Below are 24490 nucleotides of genomic sequence, written 5' to 3' on the forward strand. Positions count from 1 at the left end.
GGCTGAAGGTACTTAACTCTCTTGTTCCTCTAATTTAAAACACAAACTTGAAGCATTTCAGGCAAAGACTGAACAATTATCTCACCATTAACCTTTGTGCTGTTAATTTTTAAGGCTGTGCAGTTTTCAAGGGATATTAAATCCCTAGGCACCCAAATAGTTCTATACAAAAGTCATCAAAATGTGGTTTTGGAAGGCCCATTGAAGTCCTGAAGGAAGGTAAGTGGCCAACAGCCCACGCTGGGAACAAAAAGACACAGTAATAGGGATGCTTCCTCTGGCAGCATCACTGAGAAAGACTCCATATATTACAGAGGGCAGTGCAGTGCGGGAGAGGCCAGGCAACTGGGCGGGACGGGGCAGGTGTTCTTCTACAGGGACTTCCCCCACACCTCTGAGCATAAGTAGCAAGAGGCCTATGCCAATCTCTGCCTCCCATCCTCACCGTGGTGTGTCCTCAATATGAGGACCAGCCCTGAGTACTACCTGCAGGAACACAGCAGCCAAAAACATATTAAAATGAATTTCACCTATTTCTTACTACACTCGACAAGTATTAACTCGGGGGTTGCTCTTGTCACCTCAGTTGGTCCTAGGAAGGGGTGTGTGTGTGTGTGTGTGTGTGTGTGTGTGTGTGCATGTGAACATGCCCTGGATGGTAGTGGTGTTTGTTGTGTGCCATAGAGTCCAAACTAACCCATAGCTGACTCTCCAGTGGGTTTTCAGAGGCAGTAAGGAGATTGCCCATCCTTCTCCTGTGGAGCAGCTGGTGGCCTTGAACTGCATTCTTTGGGGATTGCAGCACAGCTTCTGGCCACTAGGCCACCAGAGCTGAGGCAGTTAGAATTATCTCGGTAATGTGTTATTGGTACGTGCCATCAAGTTGACTATGAATCAGAGAGACACTATGAAGAATCAGAGAGACACTATGAACAGACCTGACTACAGCACTGTCCCTCCACCTTTCCAAGCATGACGTCCTTCTCCAAGGATCTGTCCCTCCTGGCTACATGCCCAAAGTATGTGAGATGCCGCTTCAAAATTCTAGCCTCTAACGAGAATCTTGGTTTCACCCTCTTCAAGAGAAAAGGTGACTCTTAACCAGGGGGTACTAAATTTCTATTCATGTTGATGGGATAATTTGCAAACAGTGCCAATACTTGCACAACATCAAGTTAATGGAATTGTACATGTAACACATGTTGAATTAGCAAATGTTTTGTTATTGGTATATTTAACACAATAAAATCAGTTTGGAAAAAGTAGCACCAAACCCACCTGCCGTCTTGTGGAACGTTTTTGAGACTGAAACTTCACCAGGAGGTGCCCATCTTTCTCCCAAGGAGCAGATTTGAACTGCCATTCTTTCAGACAGCAGCCAATATGAGATGCACAATGCCCCCAGAGCCCTCTCAGTGTTAATGTGCCTTCAAATCAGAACCAACTCATAGCTAACCTTCCAGTGAGTTTTCAGAAGCTGTAAACTACAGAAAGAAGATTGTCCTTCATTCTCCTAAGCCACAGCTGGTGGATTCGAACCTCCTGCTTTTAGGTTGGTGGTGTAACTCCTTACCACTAAGCCACCAGAATTCAACAATTTATTGTTGCTAGGTGCCATCGAGTCAAGTATGACTCATAGCAACTCTATGAACAGCAGGTCTGGTCCTATTCTGTGCCAACTTTGCCATCTCTGACACACTTTTGTCATTGCTGCAGACAGTGCGTCAATCCACCTGGTGGAGGGTCTTCCTCCTCTTTGCTGTTGCCCTCCCCCACTTTTCAAGTAATCTATTAGCACATTTTATTTTTTTTTTATTTTATTATTTTTGTGTGAGTGTACCGTTAAATCAGATCTGACTGGTACAGGAGGAGATTGTCCCTCCTTCCCCGGTAGAGCATCTGGTGGATTCGAACTGTGAACCTCTGGGATTGTAGTTGCAGCTCCTTACCACTAGGCCACTAGAGCTCCCCTTTTATTATTTTTTTAATTATTTTTTGTGTACCGTCAAATCGGATCTGACTGGTATATAGGATGAGATTGCTCTTCCTTCTCCAGTACAGCATTTGGTGGATTTGAACCACGTACCTCTAGGATTGCAGTGCAGCTTCTTGCCACTAGACCACCAGAGCTCCCTTGGTATGTATATTTTAATAGTTGTCATAACAGGTCTTCCTTGCATACATATGGATAGTTCCCTATTGCTCAAGCATATTTATGTTGATGAGAAGTCCCAGCTGGGCCCCCAGATCTCTGGCAGTTTGTCACATGGGAACTTGTTTACCTCTGAGAAGGGGGAGGAATGAGATTACAGTCAAGGGGAATTTGTCCTGTCCCTTTTGGAAGGTGGCTCCTTATATGTGGGCCTGCACCTTCACAATGTCTTCTGGGATTCTTCTAGCCCATTGAGCTTTGGGGAATCCATTCCACAGCATGATCTTGGTCTGCCCAGAGAGAAGGACAAAGGTCCAGCCATGATTCTTGCACCTCCATAATACCTGGCTAGTTTCTCTCTGAGGGAGGCAGTATTTCTAGGTTAGTGGTGTAGTGTGTAACGTGTTTGTTAACAGTAAGGTCGGTGTTTTAAATTCACAAGTCCTTCCATGAGAAAGAAGGGCAATGTCCTCCTGTAAAGGGAAGTCAGAAATCAGAAGAATGGTTACTATGAGTCGGAATCAACTTAATACTTTGACTTGAGCGTGGAGATCAGCATCAACCACGTCAAGGCTTACAGTGTGGCTTATTGGAGCATGCCTCTCTCATGAGGCGATCTGAGGCTCAGGAGAAATCCCACTGGGCGCTGTAAGGAGTGTTTCTCTGTCCATTATCTTGGCCAACACCTCTGTCCACAAGACTGCTTGCAGGGCCACAGCCCAGTGCATGTCTGGATAGAGGCAATGCTGCTTCCTTCCCCTAAAGGCTCCAGTAGCTTGTTGGATCGGGGACTTCTTAGGGTAGAATTCTGTGTATCTCTCTATTGGCCAAAGGTTAGAACCTCAGGGGCAATGCTTATCTGCACCTGGACTTGGTTGCTATGAGAACTAATTGATGTTTATGCAAACACCTTGCAAACATTGACACTTAACCCTGGAGAGGCCGGGTGCCAGGTCCTTTGCTCTCATTGGCGACTGCCCTTTCCTATCAGGAGATATCTGGGCCATCACTCTTGGGAGCCAATGGAGGCTGATCAGATGGCAGCTGCAGGTGCTGGGGAGAGTGGGAATCATTCCTTCATTGTGGACTTCTTTTGTTTCCTCCTGGTCCCTCCTAACACTAGCTAAGGTCAAACAGGGGACTTGGGTCTTACTGGCTGGCTGGGTGCACTTGGACAAGTCACTTCACCTTCCCTACTTTTAGCTGCCTCCATCTAATAAGTGTATTTGTGAGGATTACACAACAGGGATCTCCGATGGTCTAGTGGTATGAGTCTGTGCTGCAGTCCCAGAGGTACCTGGTTTCACCAGCTGCTCCTTAGGAGAAAGATGCAGTTTTCTCCTGTGCAATTATATGCCTCTTATCATCCTCTAAAAGGTCAGATATGGGTCAATTTGGACAAATTGGTCCACAAAACACAAGAAAATGTGAGCAGACCTGTCATGCAGGACCTTACCCACCTCCCCAGAAGGGGATGATGGGTGTGTGTGTGTGTGTGTGTGTGTGTGTGTGTGTGTGCGCGTGCGCACGCGCGCATGTGTCTTCCCATCACCATGGCAACTGCCAGGGCTTTTTCTAAGAACTCCCTACACACCTCCCTTCTGTGCTGTTGTCTACAGGGGTATCACAAAGAAAGTAGAGCATCCCAGGATCAAAAAGTAAGCCTTGAGATACAAACAACTCAAGGCTTTGCCGTGTGTAAAACAGGGTTCCAGTTCTGCTGTGGTGCTTGTGAGGTGCTGGTGCATCCTCAGCATTTAGTAATCAGCTCTTCCCAGCAGGAAGGAGAAAGCAGGGGGAAATGGAGCGATGAACACAAGGCAAGAAGGCAACACCAAACAGGAAGGAAACCCATGAATCTGAGGACAAAGTGCCCTAGTGGCACAGTGTTTAAGCACTCAGTCACAAACCGGAAGATGAAACTCAAACCTCCAGCTACAGAGGGGGGAAGATGAGGCAGTCTGTCTCCAGCTTTGGAAATGCCACGCGCAGCCCTACCCTGTGCTGTAGGGTCACCATGAGTTGGAGATGACAGCAGTGCGGTTTGTCTAAGGGCAGTGGGATGATAGCTTCCTGTTTGAACAAATTCCTTAAAAATAAGTGTTTCCTTCTGTAAATTGTTCTGGAAAAGATGTAATGTCCTAATGATTAAAAAAGTTTCAAACGTGGTTACCTTTTAAAAATAGCTAATAATTTTACTTTGGCCTATTAAAATATAAATATACAGCAAGCATTTGCATTCAGAGGCCAAAGCTGGACTAGACTGTAAATTTATAAAAACACGAGGGCTTATTGAACATCTTATCCTGTTTAATATTAAAAATATAAGTTATGTAAATTAAGGGAAGCCTTTCTTGTTAATAAAAACTTGTTAATAAAAATAAGTGTTTCCAGTGTAATCTGGAAAAGGGCTTCACACACAGCTTCACCTGGGTGGGTTTCTTAGTACCTGGGACTATCAAAAGGTAGGGAAGTGCTCGTGCTGGGGGTAGAACCTCATGCCCCCTCCCAGGACGCCCGGCCTCAGGCCCAGTTTTCTCTGCTATCACCTCTCCTGATGATAAATTTACACCATGGCTGGTGGGGGGTGCCTGCAGAAAGACATCCTCATTGTCAAAACAAAGTGTTGGTCTTGCACTTTTTGCCCAGAGGCTCAAATCATCTGGAAGCAGCTAAGGACACAAGGGGCACTTTGTGGAGCAACCTTTTTATTTAATAAGTTATAAGATACAATGTACAGTTCAGCATTTGATTCCAGTTTCGCATCCACATCCCAGTTTACGACACCTGCAGCCCTTCCGCACTGGGCTCTGGTCGCTGATTGGTGGCTTTCTGCTGATACTCACTCCAGCTTCTGCCCATGGTGAGGACCCGCCCTGCCCTCACCCCTGCCACAGTGGAGGTCAGTAGTGAGACAAGAGGGGGGACCACCTCCTCAGGACTTAGCTCACATCACAAGCTCGAGCTGTGCAGCTGGGCAATGTCCTGGAGCCAGCTCAGATCTGCAAGGCACACGGCTTTCACGGTTTCCGCCGGTGAAACGCCACCAGCAAGCTGACGGCCTTTCCGCTCCCTAGCTCCATGATGTCTGGGTCCAAGATCGGCAGGGGTTTCATTCTTTTTCATCTATCATTATTTTCCAGGTAAAAAAAAAATGACCCAGGAAGCTACTAAGACTGCATGGGCTGCGTGCTGTAGCACAATGGGCCGTGCTGACAGGGAGGCTGATGGGTGGACCATCCCCGGGATCACTTTGTTGAGAGCTATCAGGACGAACGGCTGGAGTGGGCATGAAAGCGAGGGTTTCGAGAGGGATCTTTGGCAAAGAGAGCGCTGCCCAATGCTGCAGAGCTCCCCACAGACAGAGGAACCAGAACTGACCCAAGAAGAGCCACACCTCACTGATGGGAAACCATCAGCAGAATGGTTTATCCAGCAAGCCGTTTGCTCTTAAGGACTCTCTGCCCTTTTCGAAATGTAAAAAGCCACGGAGCTCCTGAGGGGTGAGGTGAGGGGCTTGAGTAGTGTTAAAACAGCAGCAGTCACCCACCCATCAGCCTCCCCTGGCACAGCACGGGCACTGGAATAGATGGTTTTAAATGTATTTCTTTTTCAACGTAACCACCGATAAAGGTATGTTTTTCAATGTCCCTAGTCCCCTTGTTTTGCTTCCTAAATGCTGAAAAAGAAATCAATAGCTTAGGCTAACCAATTTAATTTTTTTTAAAAAAAACAAAACAAAACATCCACCTCGTTCTTGTTCTCAGTCCGGGTGCTGTGGCTCAACTGAGCCTGATTTGAACAGTGTACACACGCTGTCTCAGACCGTTCGAGCCAACATTTCTTAGGCTTCTTCACACCATGACCCTAAAGAATCAAGTCGAGGGCTTCTTTTGAAGGCACTTTAGAATGGTGATGTTAGGGATGGGGCTTCACACCCAGGGAACTTTGTATAAAATGAGTTACAAACAAGCAACAAAAGGAACAAAAGAGGAGAGACTTCCTCTCAGGGTTGGATGAGAACCGTTTTAAGGCACTGTGACGTGGAAGGGGCTGCCGGGGATGTGCTCCTCCCCCCACTTCACGGCCAGAATATAGTCCCCTTTCTCCTTGACCACGTATGTGACGTTGTATTGTTGATTGCCCATGTGCTTCACGGAGACCTCTTCACACGGGGTGGTGGGCCCGTGGACCCCAATCAGCAACATGTTGGAACCTGGGAGACAGGAAGGTAGTTACTCCAACAGAAAGCAATCATTGCAGGTGAGGAAAAGACAGCAATATGGAAGTCAAAGGTCAAGGACCTATGCTCTGGCCATAAAGATGCTGGTGCCCCTTAACAGGTGGGACAGTGTGGAGGTTATGAGCAGGGACGCCCGTAGCCATGTGGGTTCAAATCCCTGCTCTGCTCCTTTCAGTTTGGGTGACCCCAGACATGGAACTTCTCCTCTCTCTCCCTGTCTGGGAATGAAAATGACACCTGCCTCATGGCAATGTTGTGAGTGTGAGAAGAGTTAAGTAGTAAGCTGTGAGCACACCAAGGACTATTAAGTACTGGCTACCATTATCTTCATAGAGTACTGAAACTGTCAAGGATTTAATTTTACTTAGAACCTAAAACAGCTATGAAAGCAGCAGACAAGAAAGAAAATGACAGGCTGTGTTGTGAAAATCTGCTGCCAAGAACATCTTCTAAATACTAACGAGCAAGACTGTTACCATAAGAATCAAGGTGCCCCTCCCCACCTGCAGGGGCCAGGCTGCCTACCAGCTTTGCTGCAGTCCACGAGGAAGGAGCTCTTCTGGCCCACAAAGGCCTTTGAGAGACCAGCCGCCTTGGAGGTCACCTTGCTGGCGTCTGAGGATGCCTTGGGGATGGCACTGTAGCAGGTCTCGGTTGAGGACCTGGTCACTGATTCCACCAGGATTGAGGAGGTCTCGTTGGCTGAGCCGGAGCTGACCAGACGTTGGCCTGGAACACAGGAGGTAAGGGGCCGGTGTGAGTGACCAGACCAGGAGGGAGGGCAAACGTCCTTCACAGAAGCCACAGGGCAGTGGTGCCCACATCACGGTCCAAAACCTTTCAAACCCACGATATCTTCTTAGTTCTCTGGGATTCTTATATTCGAATACCACTGTTTGATTTTTGGGCAAATGAAAGAATCTGACCTTGGCTGACAAGATGGCGGTCCAAAAATCCTTCCCAAATAAATCCATGCCACCCTGTGGAATTCACTGCTTTCCATTTGTATAATATATTCTATGTGTATGCAATTTAAAAGTTTGGCAGGACATCTCCCAACATATCAGAATGATACTTTCTGCACAAAGGGCTTCCCCCCCCCTTTGTACTTTCTAATTTCCCTCTCAATATGCCTAAATTATTTATGCAACCGTGAATCCATGCAGAGAAAGACATGTGGAAGGAATTTTACACAAGGTATTATGGTGGTTATTCTGGGTAGTTGGCTAGAAGGTGATTTTTACCATGTGGTATTTTTACCGTGTTCTGGGAGAAGGAAACGTTTGTGGAATGAGTAATAAAGCCTTTTCGTTATTTTTAAAGTGAAGACTAGAAATGAGGGGATCTTCAGAGCCTGATCTGGACAAATACATAAGATTTCAATTATGTAAACATTTTTCCTTCCTCCTGCTGGATACAGAAAACCATCTAACGTGCTTTCTCAATTTTTTTCTTTCCCATTCTGTCTACATTTTTTGCAAATTTTGAACATGTAACAATATCATTTTTCCAACAGAATATTTCTTCATATAAAGACCCAAAGTAGATTCAATAGCCATCCCCACCCACGGTTTTGCCCATCAAGCAGTTACTGTTACTTTGGCAAAGCCAAGTCCATGTTACATGGGAGGAGACGAACTATAAGGTGGTCCAGCATTACCTGTCACCTTGGCCTTGAAAGGACTGCCCACGATGTGGTTAGGCCCGCCATATTTGACGCCGATCAGGTAGTTACCAGGAGCCATGGGGGTGTACATGACTTTGTACCCTTCTGGGGTTTCCTGGCAATCCATTTTAACTTTGGATGGGCCCTCAATGGTGACAGACAAGGTCCCTGGGCCCGCTCGGGTGGTGTTGATGAAAAATTCGGACTGGATGCCTGGGAGAAAGGAAAAGGGAATGCCATGTTGATGGCTTGGAGGGTTGAGGGTTGTTCGAGGGGGGCTTTCCTGGGGTAGAAGTGGGGTGCACACACAGGGTGGTGTGGGAAACCATAGTCAAGCTCCTGGCATAGAGAATGTGGGTTTTGGGGTGGGAGCTCCTTTCTGTAGCTCAGGCAGGCTGACATTTCACCCACCAGCCCCCAGGCCTGGACACCCTGTTCTTCCTCTGGGCATGATCTGTGCTGTGGCTGAAAGGCTGAGTGGGCACTGTGCGCCCAAAGCGCTGCGTCAGCTGTAGTGTCCAGCTGGGCTGCCATGGGGGCCCCTCTGACCTTTCCCCGGCCGGGAGCCGTGGGCAGGCCATGCTGACCTTTCTTTTCTCCTCTGAGAGGACAGGAGAAGTCAAATAGGTCCAGCCTTTCCTCCTACCTCAGTGCAGACACCATGTTGAAGATTGGGCAGCACTCTGCATGTGCCCTTCCCCCAAGCTGCTGTGAACACCAGTAACGAGGGCAGTCACACAGCCGGGCCCCCCCACTAACGGGCACCAAGCCCAGCATACAGCCGGGCCTGTGTGAGCCTTCCACCATGCCATCCTGACAGCACTGGAGCACCTGCCAGTTGGGCGACCTGGGGGTGGCAAAGCCGGAACCTGACCCCACACCACCTGGCTCTAGAGCCCAAGCATAGCTCTTGGCCACCTGGCCCAGATAGGATATTGAGGGTCCATTTGCATTACAGTAATCTTGCCTTGTGCCAAGAAGGAGTAGGACGAAGGGAGTGCCAACCGATAATCCCAGTTGGCGCTCCTGCCTGGGCCTCCATTCCATCAGAGCCTCTGCCTCCTCAGTCCCCTCTCTAATCCAGTGGGAGTGAGAAGGCCAATGAGTGCATGCAACTGTCCAGACAGACATGAGGTGCATGTCCTATAGGGTTCCCTCTCCAGGTCATCTTTGGAACAGCACCTCTATTTGGGCTGTGCTGCTCCCCCCTCCCCCATCCCACATTGCCAACCCCCAGCTGGGAACTATTTTTGTGTAATTATAGCTCGAAGGCCAGAGAAAGAATTAGTGTTCTGGTTATCAACAAAACAAAGGAGCTGCTATCATGCAAGCCCTAAACACAACTCAGCTGTTTCTGGAAGCTCCTCCTATCCTGGGGCCTCCCCATGAGAAGGGTTCCCGTATCTAATCAGTGCCTGCTGCATGAGGGCAGGTAGGTGGGGCTGCTGGGGGACATGTTCTCAGGAAGGAGCTGCAAGCCACTAAAAAGGAAAGATTTTTAACAAAAAGAGTTGGAAGCAGTGGAAAGAAGCCACACCCCTTTCCACGAGCTACTCTGATTTCTGCAAGGCCCAGAGAGCAAGAGAGTGCGACAGAGAAATGCGGCAGGAAACGTGGAAAGCAAGCAGACAGCCTTTGGGGTTATGAACAGAGGACATCTACTTGCCCTTCAATGCTCTATGTCTACACTTTGAACCACTGAACCAACCCCTACCTAATTCATCATCACAATCAACTTCACTTGCAGCTTTTAAAGCTCTGACAAGGCTTTGAGTTTTTCCTTAAAGCAAGGCTAAGGAGGTAGTGCTGTCTGCAGCAAGTTGTGCTAACCACACAGCTTCTGGCTTCTGGCAGTTTGAATTGGCCAGCAGCTTCCGGGGAGCCGGAGGGGAGGCGTCCTCCTGTTAGGATTTACAGCTTGGGAAACCCGATGCGGGTCGCTGTGAGTTAAAACTCCACAGCAGTGAGTTTAAGATAGGAAGAACTGTATGTACCTGTTCTGACTTAGCTACAGAGTTGACTTACAGACACACTGAAGAACAGGTCTCATCTGTGACCCCAGGAGTGCTGTACTGAAATGCTACCTGGTCAGGGTTTTACATGTTACTTCCTTCAAGGCTCAGAACAACCCTATGATAGGAGCTTGCTTTCTATTCCCATTTTACAGAGGAGAAAGCAGAGGCACCTGGAGATCAAGTAACTCGCCTCAAGCCACACAGTTGGAGGGCAGCAGACCTGTGGTTTACATATGAGAACTGTGCAACTTGGAGCTGAGGAACTTGACTGAGAGAGAGAAGGTGAAAGAAAGCCGGCTGGCAGGAGCGTCCCGGCTCTCAAGATTCCTCCAGCTGTAAACAAAAGCGGATACCAAAGCTGCCCCAAGTGCCTGAGGAGATTCAGCTTGAGTCAAGTGCATGTTTAATGCAGTAGCCCTGGATCTAAGGAAGGTGTGGGGCAGGAGGAGAGGAAGGCAGGCTGTCCTGGGGCAGCTTTTGCATATTCAGATTCTGGGCCATTTTCATCAGGAAAAATTCTCTGCTGATCCAGAGCTTGAAACTTCCCGGCTCTTGACTCCCCTCCATCGGGGAGGGAAGTCTGCTCACCCCAAATTCTCCATATTTCCCAGCTAGCAGAAAGGACCACCTGCCACTCCAGCCAAGAGATGATAGGCAGTCCACTCATCAAAACACAGACAAGCTTGCTTTGTCCCCATGGTCAAGATGCCCGGCCCTGGGTGGCCCAGGACGGACAATTTTTCCACTCTACTCTCACTGCAGCTATGTAACCTCAGGATGGGTATTTGGGAGAAGGTTCGGGGACGGGAGGGCTGGAGAAACAAGACGGCTTTCCCTTGACAAGAACAATATTTGCACAGCCTGGGATCAGGCACTGCTCCTCACTGCCCAGCAGTTTCCCTGCAAGCCCAGCTCCTCTCGGTCCAGGGTCTGTAAGGCGCATCTGAAAGCTGAGCTCCTGAGAAGGTGGCAAACCACCAAGAAGCAGGAGAGGGCCTGGCATCGCCAGTGTGACCCAGCGGGAGTGAGGGGCCTGGCCAGGGTCAGCTGCATACTTCAAGGATATGAGGACGTCCCTCGGGCCTGGTTGGCAAGACTGCTTATGGGGCCAAGTGTCCACAGTGTGGCTCTAGAAGTGGGACACACAACAGCGCAGAATGAGGGTGCAGACTCTGCTTCTGCATGAGCTAAGCAATTTGGTCTGGTTCAGGGGTTAAAGGCACAAGCTCTGATATCAGACAAGGGCTAACTCGTGGTCTTGCCTCCTGGGTCAGGTTGGGAAGTGACATCTCAATTTTCCCATCTGTAATACGGACGTCACTGAACCAGGAGGTGGCTCTAGGAGGGTGACACGATGCTTGACTGCATTTACCTGGGGTGGGGTGGGGCAATGGTTACAAGCGCTTGGCAGCTGACCAGAAGAAGGTCAGTAATTTGAAAGCAGCGGCTGCTTCAGTAAAGAAGGCAGCCTTGGAACCCCTGGAAGGGAAGCTCTACTCTGTCCTACGGGGTGGAGGGAGGTCGCAATCGACTTGCTGGCAATGGGTTATTAATGTAGAGCTCTAAGAGAAGATGAAGCAAGTAAGTGGAGACAGGGGAAGATAGACCCCTCATCACACAAAGATGATCAAGACACTGGGAACCACAGCAGAGAAGAGACGAGGTCCTTCCGCCAGAGCTGAGAGAGGGAGCAAGAGTTTGCCCCTAAAGCTGGCACCCCGAATTCGGACTTCTGTGAAAGAACAAACTTGTCTGTCACAGTCCCCACTCGTGGTATTTCTGGTATGGCAGCTGTAGTCAAGGCTGTGCCTAAGGCTTTCCTGGGGTTGAAAGGTTTCCATGGTTTCATCCCTGGAGGTGGTGAAATAGTGAGCAGATGACAGGCCAGGGCAGCATGTTACCTGTGGTGCCGCCCTCCAGCCCTGCGCCGTAGGCGGACACCAGGGCGGGGTTCCCCGCTTGTCCAGGCTCCCCGACTCGCACTTTGAAGGGACTTCCAACCACGTGGCTCCCATTGAACTTGACATCGATTGTGTGGACCCCATTCTCGTGCGGGATGAAGCGAACAGCATATTTATCTGAAGGAGCAAAGCCACAGGGTGAAAATGGGCACAGAGACAGGTCCGAGTTAGGTGAGGACAAAGGGGAGGTGCTCATCCCAAGATGGGAAACCTGAAATCACGAAAGAACAACAGATCCACGGGAAGCCTTCCTGGGTCACACTGGATTTCAAGTCTAAACGGGCTGAGTTCAGGCGCCCTCTTTAATCCTTTGGGAAACACACCCAAATCTCAAAATCTGTGTTTAATATTTTTGTCCTACCTAGGACTGCCCTGCCCACTTGTCCTCACCTCCTAAGAACACTTCCTGCCTTTATGAAAAGCTCATTTCTTGCAGTTTCTCTATTTGGATACTGGAAGTAAGGGAAAACCACACCTCTAGTTGGCATCAATGCTCCTTGTTCAGCCAAAGCTTGTAGCTACAGCACCAGAGCAGTGAGCTGCTAAGTGTTTTACCAAGTGCTCGAATCACAACATGTGGCAGGATAATCCGTTAACGGAAATGAACACTCAGAATAACCATTCATCATGTCCTCTCATTCCTCACATACGGTTACAGCTCACTCACTGACTCTCCCCCTTTCTGGTCACTCTCTCAGCCTTGGCTCTTCGCACCCTTCCTCATCCTCAGAATCTGTGTTTCCCAAAGTCCAGTCTGGGTTAGCAATGCAATTTGCTACAGGCCATACACCACCAGAGCGCTCCTCTCGGGCACAATCTCCACAAGGGGAACTTGTATATGGACTTGATTTGCTCTCCCTACAGCCTTCAGACCCACATTTACCCCCAGAAGCTCTCAGGTGGGCACTCATCACTCCTCTTTATAAGCACAATACTTAGAACATGGAAACAGGTCAAATGCTCATGAACAAATAAACTGACTGAGAAATTGTGGTTCATTCACATGATGGAATACTGTGCACCACTCAGGAGCAACAATTTTGAAAAATAATTTACTATATAACTCTATACTATATTTTGAAAAAGATACATACTATATAATATGCGAGAGGCTAGAGAGCATTATCCTGAGTGAACTAATTCAGTCTAATAAGGATAAATACTGCCTAAGACTGTTATTGTAAAACAAAAGGATAACTAGTAAGATGTGCATTAAAGTTCAAAGAGGACAGGGGAGGAGGTGGGGGGGGTGGGAAAAATCACAGGGTCACAGTTTGGTGAGTGGATGGAGAAGGTGAAGGAATTAGGAAAATCTAGTGGGGATCTGAAAAGATGGGCTAATAGTAGGCATAGGTCAATGGTGATTCATTTTATAAGACAGAGTGTATGAGAATGATTGTATGAAACAATGTGGATGAAGGAACCTGTGAAATACAATGTATATGAATGAAAAAAAAGTATGCAAGAAGAAAGTAAGAATTTCCACACATAAAAAAACAAAAACTAAAAACCAACCACAAAAAATAAATAAGGGGGGGGGGGGGGAAAGGCCCTATGCTTTAGGGAAAGTTGACTCTTGCCCAAATCCAGGAGTGGGCCCGGATTGGATCAAACGTAACAGGAAAATCTTTCCTTCCTTGAGCCTAAATCAGTCAGCACATGGTTATTTCCTTAGCAAGAGGAAGTGACTCACAAATGGGCCTATTTCCCAGCTCAGTGAGATGGGAGGGAAGGTATGTTAGGGAATTCTGGGAATAGAGCATCTCAGACTTCTGAGGAAGTATCCTGAGGAAAAGATGCATCACCTCATTAGTGTATTATGGAGGTGGGAAGTCTGGAGCTGCTGCAGCTATCTTGCCACCATGAGGAAGCTAAGTCTCAGAATGAGGTCCACAAAATAAAAGAACAGAGACATTTGGGATCTTGACTGGCTAGATCAAATCACCATTGAAACATGAGTTAGATCCTTAACTGTCTTATTATTTGAATTAACTCATTGTGTAATTATGCTTGCAGTAGGTCTTCTGTAATTTGCACCTCAATGTTTTAGCAATCTTAGTACCTCTAGGGCTTCAAATATTGCTCTGGAGTTGGGAACTCCAACTCTTACTGGTTGTTGAGCCCAAGGCTCTAGTAATATGGATATCTAGTAATTTGGAAGGTGCATCAAAATTCCAAAACAAAACCGTCACCTTTTCTGTGAACTGCATTCTCATCACCCTATCCAGCCTTATAGCTGCATGTAGACTTCCTCCTGAATTCTTGCCATCTTCATACAGCTGAAAAATCCAGCTGCTACCCATAAGGTCAGTGGTTCAAACCCACCAGGTTCTCAGTGGACAAGACAGTCCTCCTCTGTGCTACGGAGGTGCTCGAAGATGGAATCAACGGGATGACAGTGGGACTGGTTTGTGGTTTCACTCCCTATGATGAAATGGTCACCAAGTGCATTCTCGCCTTTCCATTTCCAGGGCTGCTGATTAAGTCTGTTTTCTCTGACCTGCTCTGGGGGGCATGGGCTCGCTACTGTGCCTTCTGGATGCTCCAGTATATCCTCTCTGATGTAGCTGACTAGGAAACCGCTTTTCACATTTGTTTTTCCTAAGGCTTCCACTGCCCTTTCTGCCAAATGTGATAAAAACATCTAAATGGTAAGCCAGGCCCCAGAGAGTTACCCTCACATATACACAGCTGGGCAGATGGTGGATGGTCAAAACAAGGCAGCAATCTCATGGCTCCTCCACATTCACCAAAGCCCACATTCTTGTCACCTCCTCTGAGAAGGTCCTTGAACCTCACTGGGGCAAAAACGAGTTTTCCTCTCCTTCTAAGTAGCCACAGCATTTGGGTCTCACTTCTCCAAGGACACCGGGTCACCAGCAGGGGCTGCAGGTTTGGAGCCAGCTAAAGGCTAGACTTCCTCAGTTTTAACTTCCTGTCAAGTCTCTGGCATTTAATAAACATTCATTGGCAAAACTGATTAAGTTGACTGATATGGAAAAATTCCATATGCCAAAGAACTGGCAAGAGCCTTTTCCTATTACACTCGATGACCCAGGAACTTTCTCTAAAATTAATCAGAAGAACAGCAACCCATCCTTTTCTTCAGCATAGGGTGAGATCAGATTCTACTGACTCGTGCCACAAGATCAACAATATCAGAACACTCTATACATTAAATGAGGAGTGAAAATAAAAAGGAATTTAATATTAAGTTCCATTTAAAATATTAAATATTAAAAAGAACTAGGAAACAAAAAGGAAAGCAGTATTTGTCAAAAATGAAAATAAAACAAGAACACTGTACGATATATCTCAAAGGGTTTTCTCTGTAGATGTTAATATGCTATAAACATCTAGCTATGCAGCCCAGGGAAGTCAGTCAAAATGCTCATTGGCAGTGGTGAGTCTGATGGGCTCCACTGGGACATACACTCGCAGAATTCCTGCTGGAAAGGGCAGAGGCCTGCCCCCAACCCCGAGTCCTCAGGCTTACCTGGCTCCAGTTCGGACACATGGCATTCCTCCACGGCTCCGGAGGGGCTGTGCACCTTGGCATCAATCTTGCCTTTTGCCCCATTCAACCTTATAGCAAAGGATGCTGGCTGGTTAACTTTTAATCCCGATTCCTGAGAATTTAATACATTAGACAGATTACGGCTTGCCATTGGTGTTCTCGTCAGTGGCACACAAAGACTGGCTGGGAAAAAGGGTGACAGTTCTCATGCAAACAGGCCTAGAAGGCTCTCCACTGTAACATCTGACAAGAGCAGGCAGGTCATCAACACAACTTTAACACTGAACATAACACAGCAGGGACAAGGTTGCGTGGTCCCGGACTCAAGCCACTTCAGTTCAGGCTGGAAGAGGGGGTTCCTGGGGGTGGAGGCCTGAGACACTGTGGTCAACAGAACCATCAGCAACACAGGCCAGAACTGGAGCGGCCAGAAAATCCAGTTATCTTCTGGACCTCCAAACATAAAGGGGCCTTTCTAGAGGGTGCTTGGAAAGTGGCAAAAATTATGTCACTGTTGCTTTTTTCATCTCATCAGGAGAAATTTTAATAGAAAAACAAAGGGTTACATATGCAAGAGAGGGAGCTCTGTACAGTGGTTAAGAATCAGCTAGGCCTGAACTTACAGCCATTCCTTAGAATGAACAAAGTTGTTCAATCTTTCGGAGCCTCTGTTTTCTCATCTGTAAAATGGGTACAACAGAAGATGCACTCCCCCCACCCCAGCACTGAGATTATATCTGTAAAGCACTCAGTAAGTACCCTGAGCTTGACCCCCACACAGCCAGGCTCAGAAATGTCGGCTTACAATGAAACGTTAGCATCTCTTTAGAAGCTGCCTGTACTCCAAACGAGGCAGCAAGGAGGGTGAAGCCCTAGTTCTTTATTGGATCTGCTTCACTCTCCATGAGCTTCACTCTTAGAAACTACTTCAGAGGGCAGAGACTGGGGCAGGAAGACGGGATGCAGAATGAAGGGGTCTCTAGTTGTGAAATCCTGCCTTCCCTCGTGAAGGGCCATCGCCACCAGCTTTTGCAAAAAGTCCTAAAAAAGACCAAGCAACTCACGCTGCTTTTTCCTAACCAGCACCAGCTGTTGTTCAGACCTCCAGGAAATCTCTGATAAATAATTTACATACTGCTGGGCATCGTAACCCAGGAAGAGGAGAGAATGCTAACTCTTCCCTCCTGCTGTAGCTACAGATGCCTGATGCTTTTTAAACTTTGATGACCACACTGCCATGAGAGGAGTGATGCTCACAGAATGTTCTGGAGAGAACTTCTCCACACCAGCTCCTCCTGGACAGAACCGCTTACATTACCTGAATCCGCTTGCCACCAAAACCTCAAGAGGGAGATAAACACCTCGGAAGATTCGAAAGAAATCTCCCAGATGCACGAAGGCAGGTCTACGTGCTCAACAAACACCGGGTTTATCTCCTTCCACAGGTTTTGCTTACATCGGCAATTAAAGAAACTGCTGTTAAGAAGCTTTTAAATGAAACACAAGAAAAACATCTGCAGCCACAGGGACCAGCTAGCACCCCTGGAGCACCCCACTAGAGACCGCTTCAATTTGGGGAGCCTAATTCTAACTTCAAACTTGCCATGTTGATGCCTCAACTGCCAATGGCTGGCTGGAGGGAGCTATATCCCAGGGAGCCTCCAAGCAAGGTTAGACTTCTTCATGTAAACTGCGTGTATGGAATTAGATCCAACACTGCCAATTATGAGGAAAAAAACTGGGTTTTAATAATCAACTGCTTTTAAGAACTGGGGTATGGTGGGAGCAGCTATTTAGAAAGCTCTTTAACCAGACATCATCAATTTGGATTCAGGTGTCATTCTACTAAATTGAATTACGATTTCTGATTCCAATAACTAATTATTTTTCAGTGTCTTGAGAGAAAAGACTCAAAGGGCTCAACTGTTTCTTAGTTTAGCTGAAGGCTTTAATAATACCTTGAATAAATGACCCATTTAAGGCTGGGGAAAGTGACAAAGCCTGGCACCTCCATCGGTTGGGATAGGATCCCAGTAGGAAAGATAAGAGGACAGGTTCTGAAGCCATAGAGACCTCGCCTAGCCTGGTTTGCTAGTGGCTTTGCAGCCACAACCTCCCTGCTCCTCACTCTCCTCATCTTTAAAATGGGCACACAGAACCTATTCACCAGGCTGCTGGGGTGTTTTAATGAAGCAACACTGTTCCTTCTTAGGCCCCTGCTTGCACACTAACAAGAATTATGTAAATTAAATAAATTCTAAATTAATATTATGTAATGTAAATAAATTATAAATTAATAAATAAAATTTGGTAACACTAAGAGGCACTGCCATCAATTTTCCCAAGGCAAAACCTCCCTGGACAATATGTTGGTCCCTGTATCTGTCTGGTTCTGCAGGCCCCTTATCCCTGAATCAATTACTAACAAGCCAGCCTCTTTTGTTACTTTCACATAAATATTTAAAAGTAAACTTGTCCCCACACACTGAGGAGCTTTGTGGCTGACTGTGGCTCAGCCAGGAGAAAGGGCTTCCACAACCAGTAGCATCTGTGGTCAAGTTTCAGGGGGTCCAGTGCACTAAAGTGGGAATTGAAGCGGCCTCAGGGGCCCAGGGGTCTCACTGGTGGCCTGTGGTCAATGAGGGGGATGCTTCCTTGTGTCTCACCTGAAGGCTCATAACAGTGAGGCGGCGGGCATCGTCAGAAGGCGCGATGACGGGCACCAGGTAGGGGCTCTCGGGGATGTGCTCGTCGTTGAACTTGATGGATACCTCGTAGTTACCTGTGGGGAGAGGATGCACTTCAGAGTCTGCAGTGGTGGAGCTCCAACCCAACAGAGTCGGTTCTGACTCATGGTGAGCCTCCATCAGGTTTCTGAGACTGCGAATCTTTACAGGAGGACACTGTCCATCTTCCTCTGAGAGTGGCTGGTGGACTCAAACTGCTGACCTTTCCATCAGCAGCCCAACACAGAACACTTCATCATCAGGGCTCCTTCAGTATTTCCTACTTAAAGCTAAAATGCCTCCACGGAGCCCCTGCCCTCCACTTACCACCCCTTTGTTACAGAGGAATTAAACTTCTGGTCCTCATGTGGCCGTGAACCTGCCTGGGAAGGGATCTTCACCTGCTGTGTTGACGAGTCATACCCATGTAGGGTGGGGCCTATAAACCTAACTAACAACTTCTAAGTTCTAAAAAGACACGCAGAAGACAGACATCAACCACACAAAAATGGTCTGTTAGCCACCAGGGAAACAAGGAGTGCCCAGAATATAAGACAGCAGGGAGTTCAGAAGAGACACTTCTGGCCTCCACAACTGAGTAAATAAGCGTCTGCTCTTCAACGTCAGGCCTCGGTGGCACTTCTGTTACAGCAGCACCAGGAAACTAAGACAGGCTGTGCACAGAAGCCACAGTCGAGTGACAGAGGGCAGGATACCTAACTGAGGCTGAGTCACTGCACGAGGGCAAGGAATCTTGACACGTATTCAAGGGGAACCAAGGACGGTCTCCCCCCCCCCCCGTGTGTGTGTGTGTGTGTGTGTGTGTGTGTGTGTGTGTGTGTGTGTATACATAAAATTTTGGGCCTTGATAGACCTGAGTAGGGGAAACTAACTCTTAATTTTTATAAACCCTAACTGAAATTTGAGGGAGCTCTGGCGGCCTGGTGGTAAGAAGCTGCACTGCAATTCCCAATGCACAGAAGCAGCAATAAGTGTGTATTGATTTTTATTGGTGACAAAGTCACAGGTACTTCTAATGTGCTGCATTACACATACTAAATTACAGTTGTTGTATACTGTAGTCAGAAATGACCCACAGCTGAACCTTCAGAGGCAGTTAATCACATGGAAGAAAACTGTCCACCCTTCTCTCAGGGAGCTGCTGGTAGCCTCCCTCAAACCATGTGCCTTTGGGATTGCAACATAGCTTCTTGGCACTAAGCCACCAGAGTTCCCTTTTGATACTAGGGAGGTTCATAACATGATTTTAGGATTTAAGGCATTAATGAAGACATATTCATTCTTTCAGTAGCTCAACAAACTGTATTTTAATAAAATTTATTTCAAGTTTGTCCTTACCAGGCTCTTGGGCAATATAAGACACACCACATGATCCGTTTTTATGGTCGTCGAATGTAATCTCAGCCTTGCTGGGACCCTCAACAGCGATGGAGAGACCTCCTGCACCTGCTTCCCGGGTCCAAATGCTGAACTCGGCTGTGAGCAAACACACCTGGTTAGTGACCAAGCCCAGAGTGTCCCTTCTGCCCTTCTTCTGTTAAAGCTCCAGGGCTCTGCTTAGTTTACTACCAGCTCGCTTCTCTCTCCCTAATGCAAAACGGAACCTACGCAGAGACCATCAATGGAGAATTCCAAAGCACCACAAGTGACTGCCAAGTTCATGGTAAACCTGGCATTTTTTTTAATACACTTCAACTAATCCAGAGAATGTTCAATGTTTTCCACAGCTATTCCCACCAACTTTCTTAACTGATTGGATCAGGGCCACCCAGAGCTGAGTGCTGGAAGGAACCCTTATGATTGATATTGTAGAATTCTAGTGTGTTTCACTAAACACACTTTTACAATTGTTGCTTGAAACAGCTTTGTTACTCTAACCCCTCTAAGAAATACATGCTCTGAGAAGGTCCCTGAATAATAAATTTGTCTAAGCTAACAAAGCCCAAACTTACTTAGTCACAGAAAAGAAAAATAGTGGGCATAGTCAATTTATAAAACATAAAGAATGGGAATAATTGTATGAAATAAAATGTGAATGAAGAATAGTGTGAAACAAGGTACACAAACTCTGTAAGCAAACCAATATAAAATTTAAAAAAGAATGTCCCTTGATGGTCAAAAAGAATGTCCCTACAGTGGTTAATTTTATGTATCTGTGACAACTTTGTGAGACAGGCTGTCTTTGTGTGCCCTGCTGACTCCAAGTCAACTCTGGTGGGCCTGATCCAATTAGTTGAGAAAGTCGTAAGGGCAATAACTACGGTTTCTGAGAAACGGATTCTGCCTATTGTCCTATTAGAGTTTGAGTATGCCTGGCTTATAAATTTCAGACTTGACAGGTTCACACAACCTAGGAATCAATTTCTCTCTCACACACACACACTCCCTGTTGGCTGTTTCTCTAGAGATAGATACAGAACCCAACAGAAAACCATACTAAATGTCTTCTTTTTAGAACTCAGCAAAGGATGCTGGGTGCTCGGAGACCAGGCTCAACTCTCATTCTTCTTGACATAAGCCCCATTCCAATGCTCACCCGGCACTCCTGCTTCTCCCCTCTCCAGGCCAGGGCCTCCTGCACGGACCTTGTGGGCACCCCCTTCTCCAAGTGGCCCCACAGTGAACTGGAAGGGGCTGCCTGTGACGTGCTGCCCACGGTACTTGACGCTGACGGTGTGGACGCCCATCTCCTGAGGCACAAACCGGACACAGTGCGAGTTCTTTCCCACGGGCACAATCTCTGCCTCAGTCACACGGCCTGAGGGGCTAGTGACGTGGGCTGACATGTCACTGCTGTCGATTTCTGAAAGGAGATGTGAGGTTGGAGAGGGGGAGGGAAGAGAGAAGAGTTAGGATAACAGCTTAAGCAGGGTAGGACATGAGGGGCAAGTAGCCATGGGTTAAGGCAGGCACTGCCCAGTGGGTATGGGAGCTTGGGTGCCCCACTCAGGCTGCTGTGGGCCAGTGTGGAGCAAGCAGGGCCTTCCTGACACCAGTGCAGAGGACACATTAGGGCAATTCACCTCCTATACCACCAAGTCCTTTTCCTGGATCCCACTCTCTGGTTTGGTTTATTCTTTACCCACTTGTCTAGCTCTTCCTCCACCACCTTCTTTTCTTCCCTTGTGCCACTGTAGCCCACAGCATTTGAGGATCAGTCTCACTTATGCATAATCCCCACCCAGGACTTTTATAGCCTTTGCAGCTAGATTTAAGGCCACAAGGCAGCTTCTACCTGATCAAACAGAGCACGAGCTGGCCACTCCAGTGTATAAATACCACAACAGCCTAGATGTTTCTAAGCTAAAGGAATACTTGGTCATGCTTAGGGCTCATCACAAAGGTAGGTGTAGGTGATCAGGCTGCCGTCTCTTTCTGCCCAGAAACTTTGGTTTTTCTTCAGACAAGGCAAAATGGGTTAAAACAGTGAACATATAACAAGTCTGACGGCAGAGGGGAGCCCATGCATGAGCAAAGCTTTCAGCAAACTGAAGACCAGAGGTCACATGATCAGAGAAGCGATGCCTCAAGTCACCACAATGGGGACACAGGCTACGCCCCTCTGCTTGAGGTGCCATGCTGTGGACTGTGCCTACACTGTCCAGCTGCAGACAGGAGCACTGCGTGCTGGGTGATGAAACCATGGCATCACCTAGAGTCAGGAAGAAGCTATACTCTCTAGCCCTACAGGAAGTGGGCTTCTCAGCTGGTGGCTTGGAGCCATGAGGACAGAGAAAGGAAGGGAGGGAGGGTGAGGAGTGAGTCACCTCACTGGGTCTAGAGCTCTGAGGACAGCAGGAAGTTGGGGAGCTTTCTTCCATTCTAGCTTATGAGAGAGGAAGGAAGTGAGGAAAAGAGAGCTTCATCATGAGTCATCTGGTACCAATGACTGAAGAGCAGCAAACTAAGCAAGAGTTAGGAAGAGACTTCAAGAGAAAGGACTGCTGTTAGGGCTCTTCAGTTGGCCATATCATAGGGTGACCCTATGTTCAACTGAACTTGCTCTGTGTCTATACTGGACAGTATTCTGTGGTGATCCACATGGTATTCCATTGGCTAAATTCAGAATGAAATCACCAGGCCTTTCTTCCTAGTGTATCTCAGCCTAGAAGCTCCACTGTGACCCTTTCACGATGGGTGGCCTGACTGGTATCAGAAATATGGTGGCATGACATCCAGGATCCCAGCAACATGCAAGTCACCACGACATGACAAAGGTACCATTAGATCCTCAAGAAACAAATGGGTAGAAGGAATGGAAGAGACAGTTAACAAAATTTTAAGAAATGTAAATAAAGCATATGGAAACACAGTCCAAGTGATTAGCAACCAGAGAGAAGATGATACTATATTTTCTATCAGATTGGACATGGTGAAAACGAAAGCCAGTGCCCGGGGTGGGTAAGGAGTATACAGAAATGGGCCCTGACATTTTCTTGGGGCCATTTGCCAAGACATCTGAAACGGATTGGCCCAGCACGCCTCAACTGGGCACCTATGCCAAGCACTTGATGGCAACTGTTCCTACAACACTAATTATGGGAGTTAGGGACTGAAATGGCTGTACTTTGAAGGAGATGACCCAATCAAAAACATCATGTGGACATAAAATTGAATATTATGTATTTATTAAAAATGTGATGTCTAAGCACAGCAGAGTTTCACTACGGGGGCCTTGTTACCCCTGAAGCTTATGTGTAACCTGTAATCAATACCCACAGCACTTCTGGACATTTGCAGACACAAACGGAGAGGTATGAAATGTGAGTTCCTGATGTGCACGCTCCCCGCTGAGGCTGAACAACGCTGGGTCTGCTAACCTGGTGTTCTCTAGGACTTTATGTCACTGCTGGCTGTGGTCAGGTTGGTGTCAGACTCCATTACGGATTCATGGACAAAGGGAATGGCCTGTGGTGACCACAGGGTTCTTAGTGACGGATTATTTGGATATAGGTCACCAGTCCTTTCACCCTCGTCGGTATTTGTCTGGAAGGTCTTCAGCATCACAGCAACACAAAAGCCTTCCCTGCCAGATGGGGGGCAGCTGCACATGAAGTGCATTGGCTGGGAATCATCAAACCTGAGTTTCCTGCACGGAAGACGAGAACTCTCCCACTAAACCACTCAACTCACTGCTATCGAGTCAGAACGGATTCATAGGTGAACTTCCAGTGGGTTTTCAGAGACTGTAAACTGCATGGGAGGAGACTGCCTATCTTTCTCTCATGGAGCAGCTAGTGGATTCAAACTGATTGCCTTTGGGTTGGGAATGTAGCTCCCTACTCACTAACCAACTGAACTATATCTCCATTTTTGAGTACACGGACTTTTCATGACAACAAGGAGTGATGCTTGGTCAAAGGACCAGCCGTGGTCACCCCACCTTGCAGTCCGGTTTTTGTTTTAATATTTGGAAAGGACAAATGGAAAGATGGAAATGCTGCCTCAGGATTGCCATGTCTTACATACTTCCAGATATCAACATCTGTGAGGCCAACTTCCTGACATTAGTTTACAATAAAAAGATTGTAAACCTAAAATTGAAAAGCCTGCCTCATTTTCTCCCCAAGTGAAAAAACAAAGCTATTTCTATTTAGAAAAAGGAAAAAATAATAGCAGGTAAAGATATTTATTTTTGTAGGATGGGTAGTGGCACAAAGGTAATAAAAAGAACACTGAAATGAAATAACACTGAGGTGACACATAGCTGGCCTGGACACTGCCTGGGCCACGCTGGACTTGGTTCCCCAATGGTGTCTGCTGTCAGCCTTCCCGGGGTCTGGTGCCCTGGGCTGCCCCTCCTGCCTACCTGGGATTTTAAGGTTCAGGTCACAGATGCTCCCAACGGTGGCCACGGACGGGGCTCGACTGGTCCGGGTGATGCTCTCCTTGACCCTGCCTTCCCCACTGATCTTTACGGTGAATGGGCTCCCTGCAAGAACCGAGAATGGTCCCATGAGTGGTCCCACGGGGGCGGCACGGCAGTGACAGAAACCTATGTGTCAGGCAGGCAGAGAGGGGCCACACATACCTGGCACGTGCTCATCGGCGAACTTGGTGGAGACGATGTAGACCCCAGGCACGGTGGGGAAGTAGGAGACCTTACAGGTGCCATCCTCCAAGTCCTCTGTCTGGATGTCCACTTTGCTGGGGCCTTCCACTGCCAAGGATATGCCGCCGTAACCTGCA

At 47.5% G+C, this 24490-nt stretch overlaps 1 protein-coding gene across 1 annotated transcript in view; it reads right to left on the minus strand.

Annotated features, from left to right (window-relative positions):
- Positions 1-6180: 6180 nt before the first annotated feature.
- The window catches only part of FLNB (filamin B, beta), a 137227-nt gene continuing 118917 nt past the window's right edge, over positions 6181-24490 (minus strand). Inside the window, exons 36-45 of the mRNA XM_006892284.1 lie at positions 24333-24485; positions 24111-24233; positions 20838-21104; positions 19640-19777; positions 18221-18336; positions 15534-15666; positions 11978-12154; positions 8056-8274; positions 6921-7124; positions 6181-6368 (exon numbers count right to left, since the gene is read on the minus strand). Coding sequence (XP_006892346.1) covers positions 6181-6368; positions 6921-7124; positions 8056-8274; positions 11978-12154; positions 15534-15666; positions 18221-18336; positions 19640-19777; positions 20838-21104; positions 24111-24233; positions 24333-24485 — 1718 coding nt within the window. The remainder of the gene's footprint in view (positions 6369-6920; positions 7125-8055; positions 8275-11977; positions 12155-15533; positions 15667-18220; positions 18337-19639; positions 19778-20837; positions 21105-24110; positions 24234-24332; positions 24486-24490) is intronic.

The sequence above is a fragment of the Elephantulus edwardii genome, unplaced genomic scaffold, assembly GCF_000299155.1.
Source record: "Elephantulus edwardii isolate Elephantulus edwardi_28Jun2011 unplaced genomic scaffold, EleEdw1.0 scaffold00113, whole genome shotgun sequence".
Classification (NCBI taxonomy): Eukaryota; Metazoa; Chordata; class Mammalia; order Macroscelidea; family Macroscelididae; genus Elephantulus; species Elephantulus edwardii.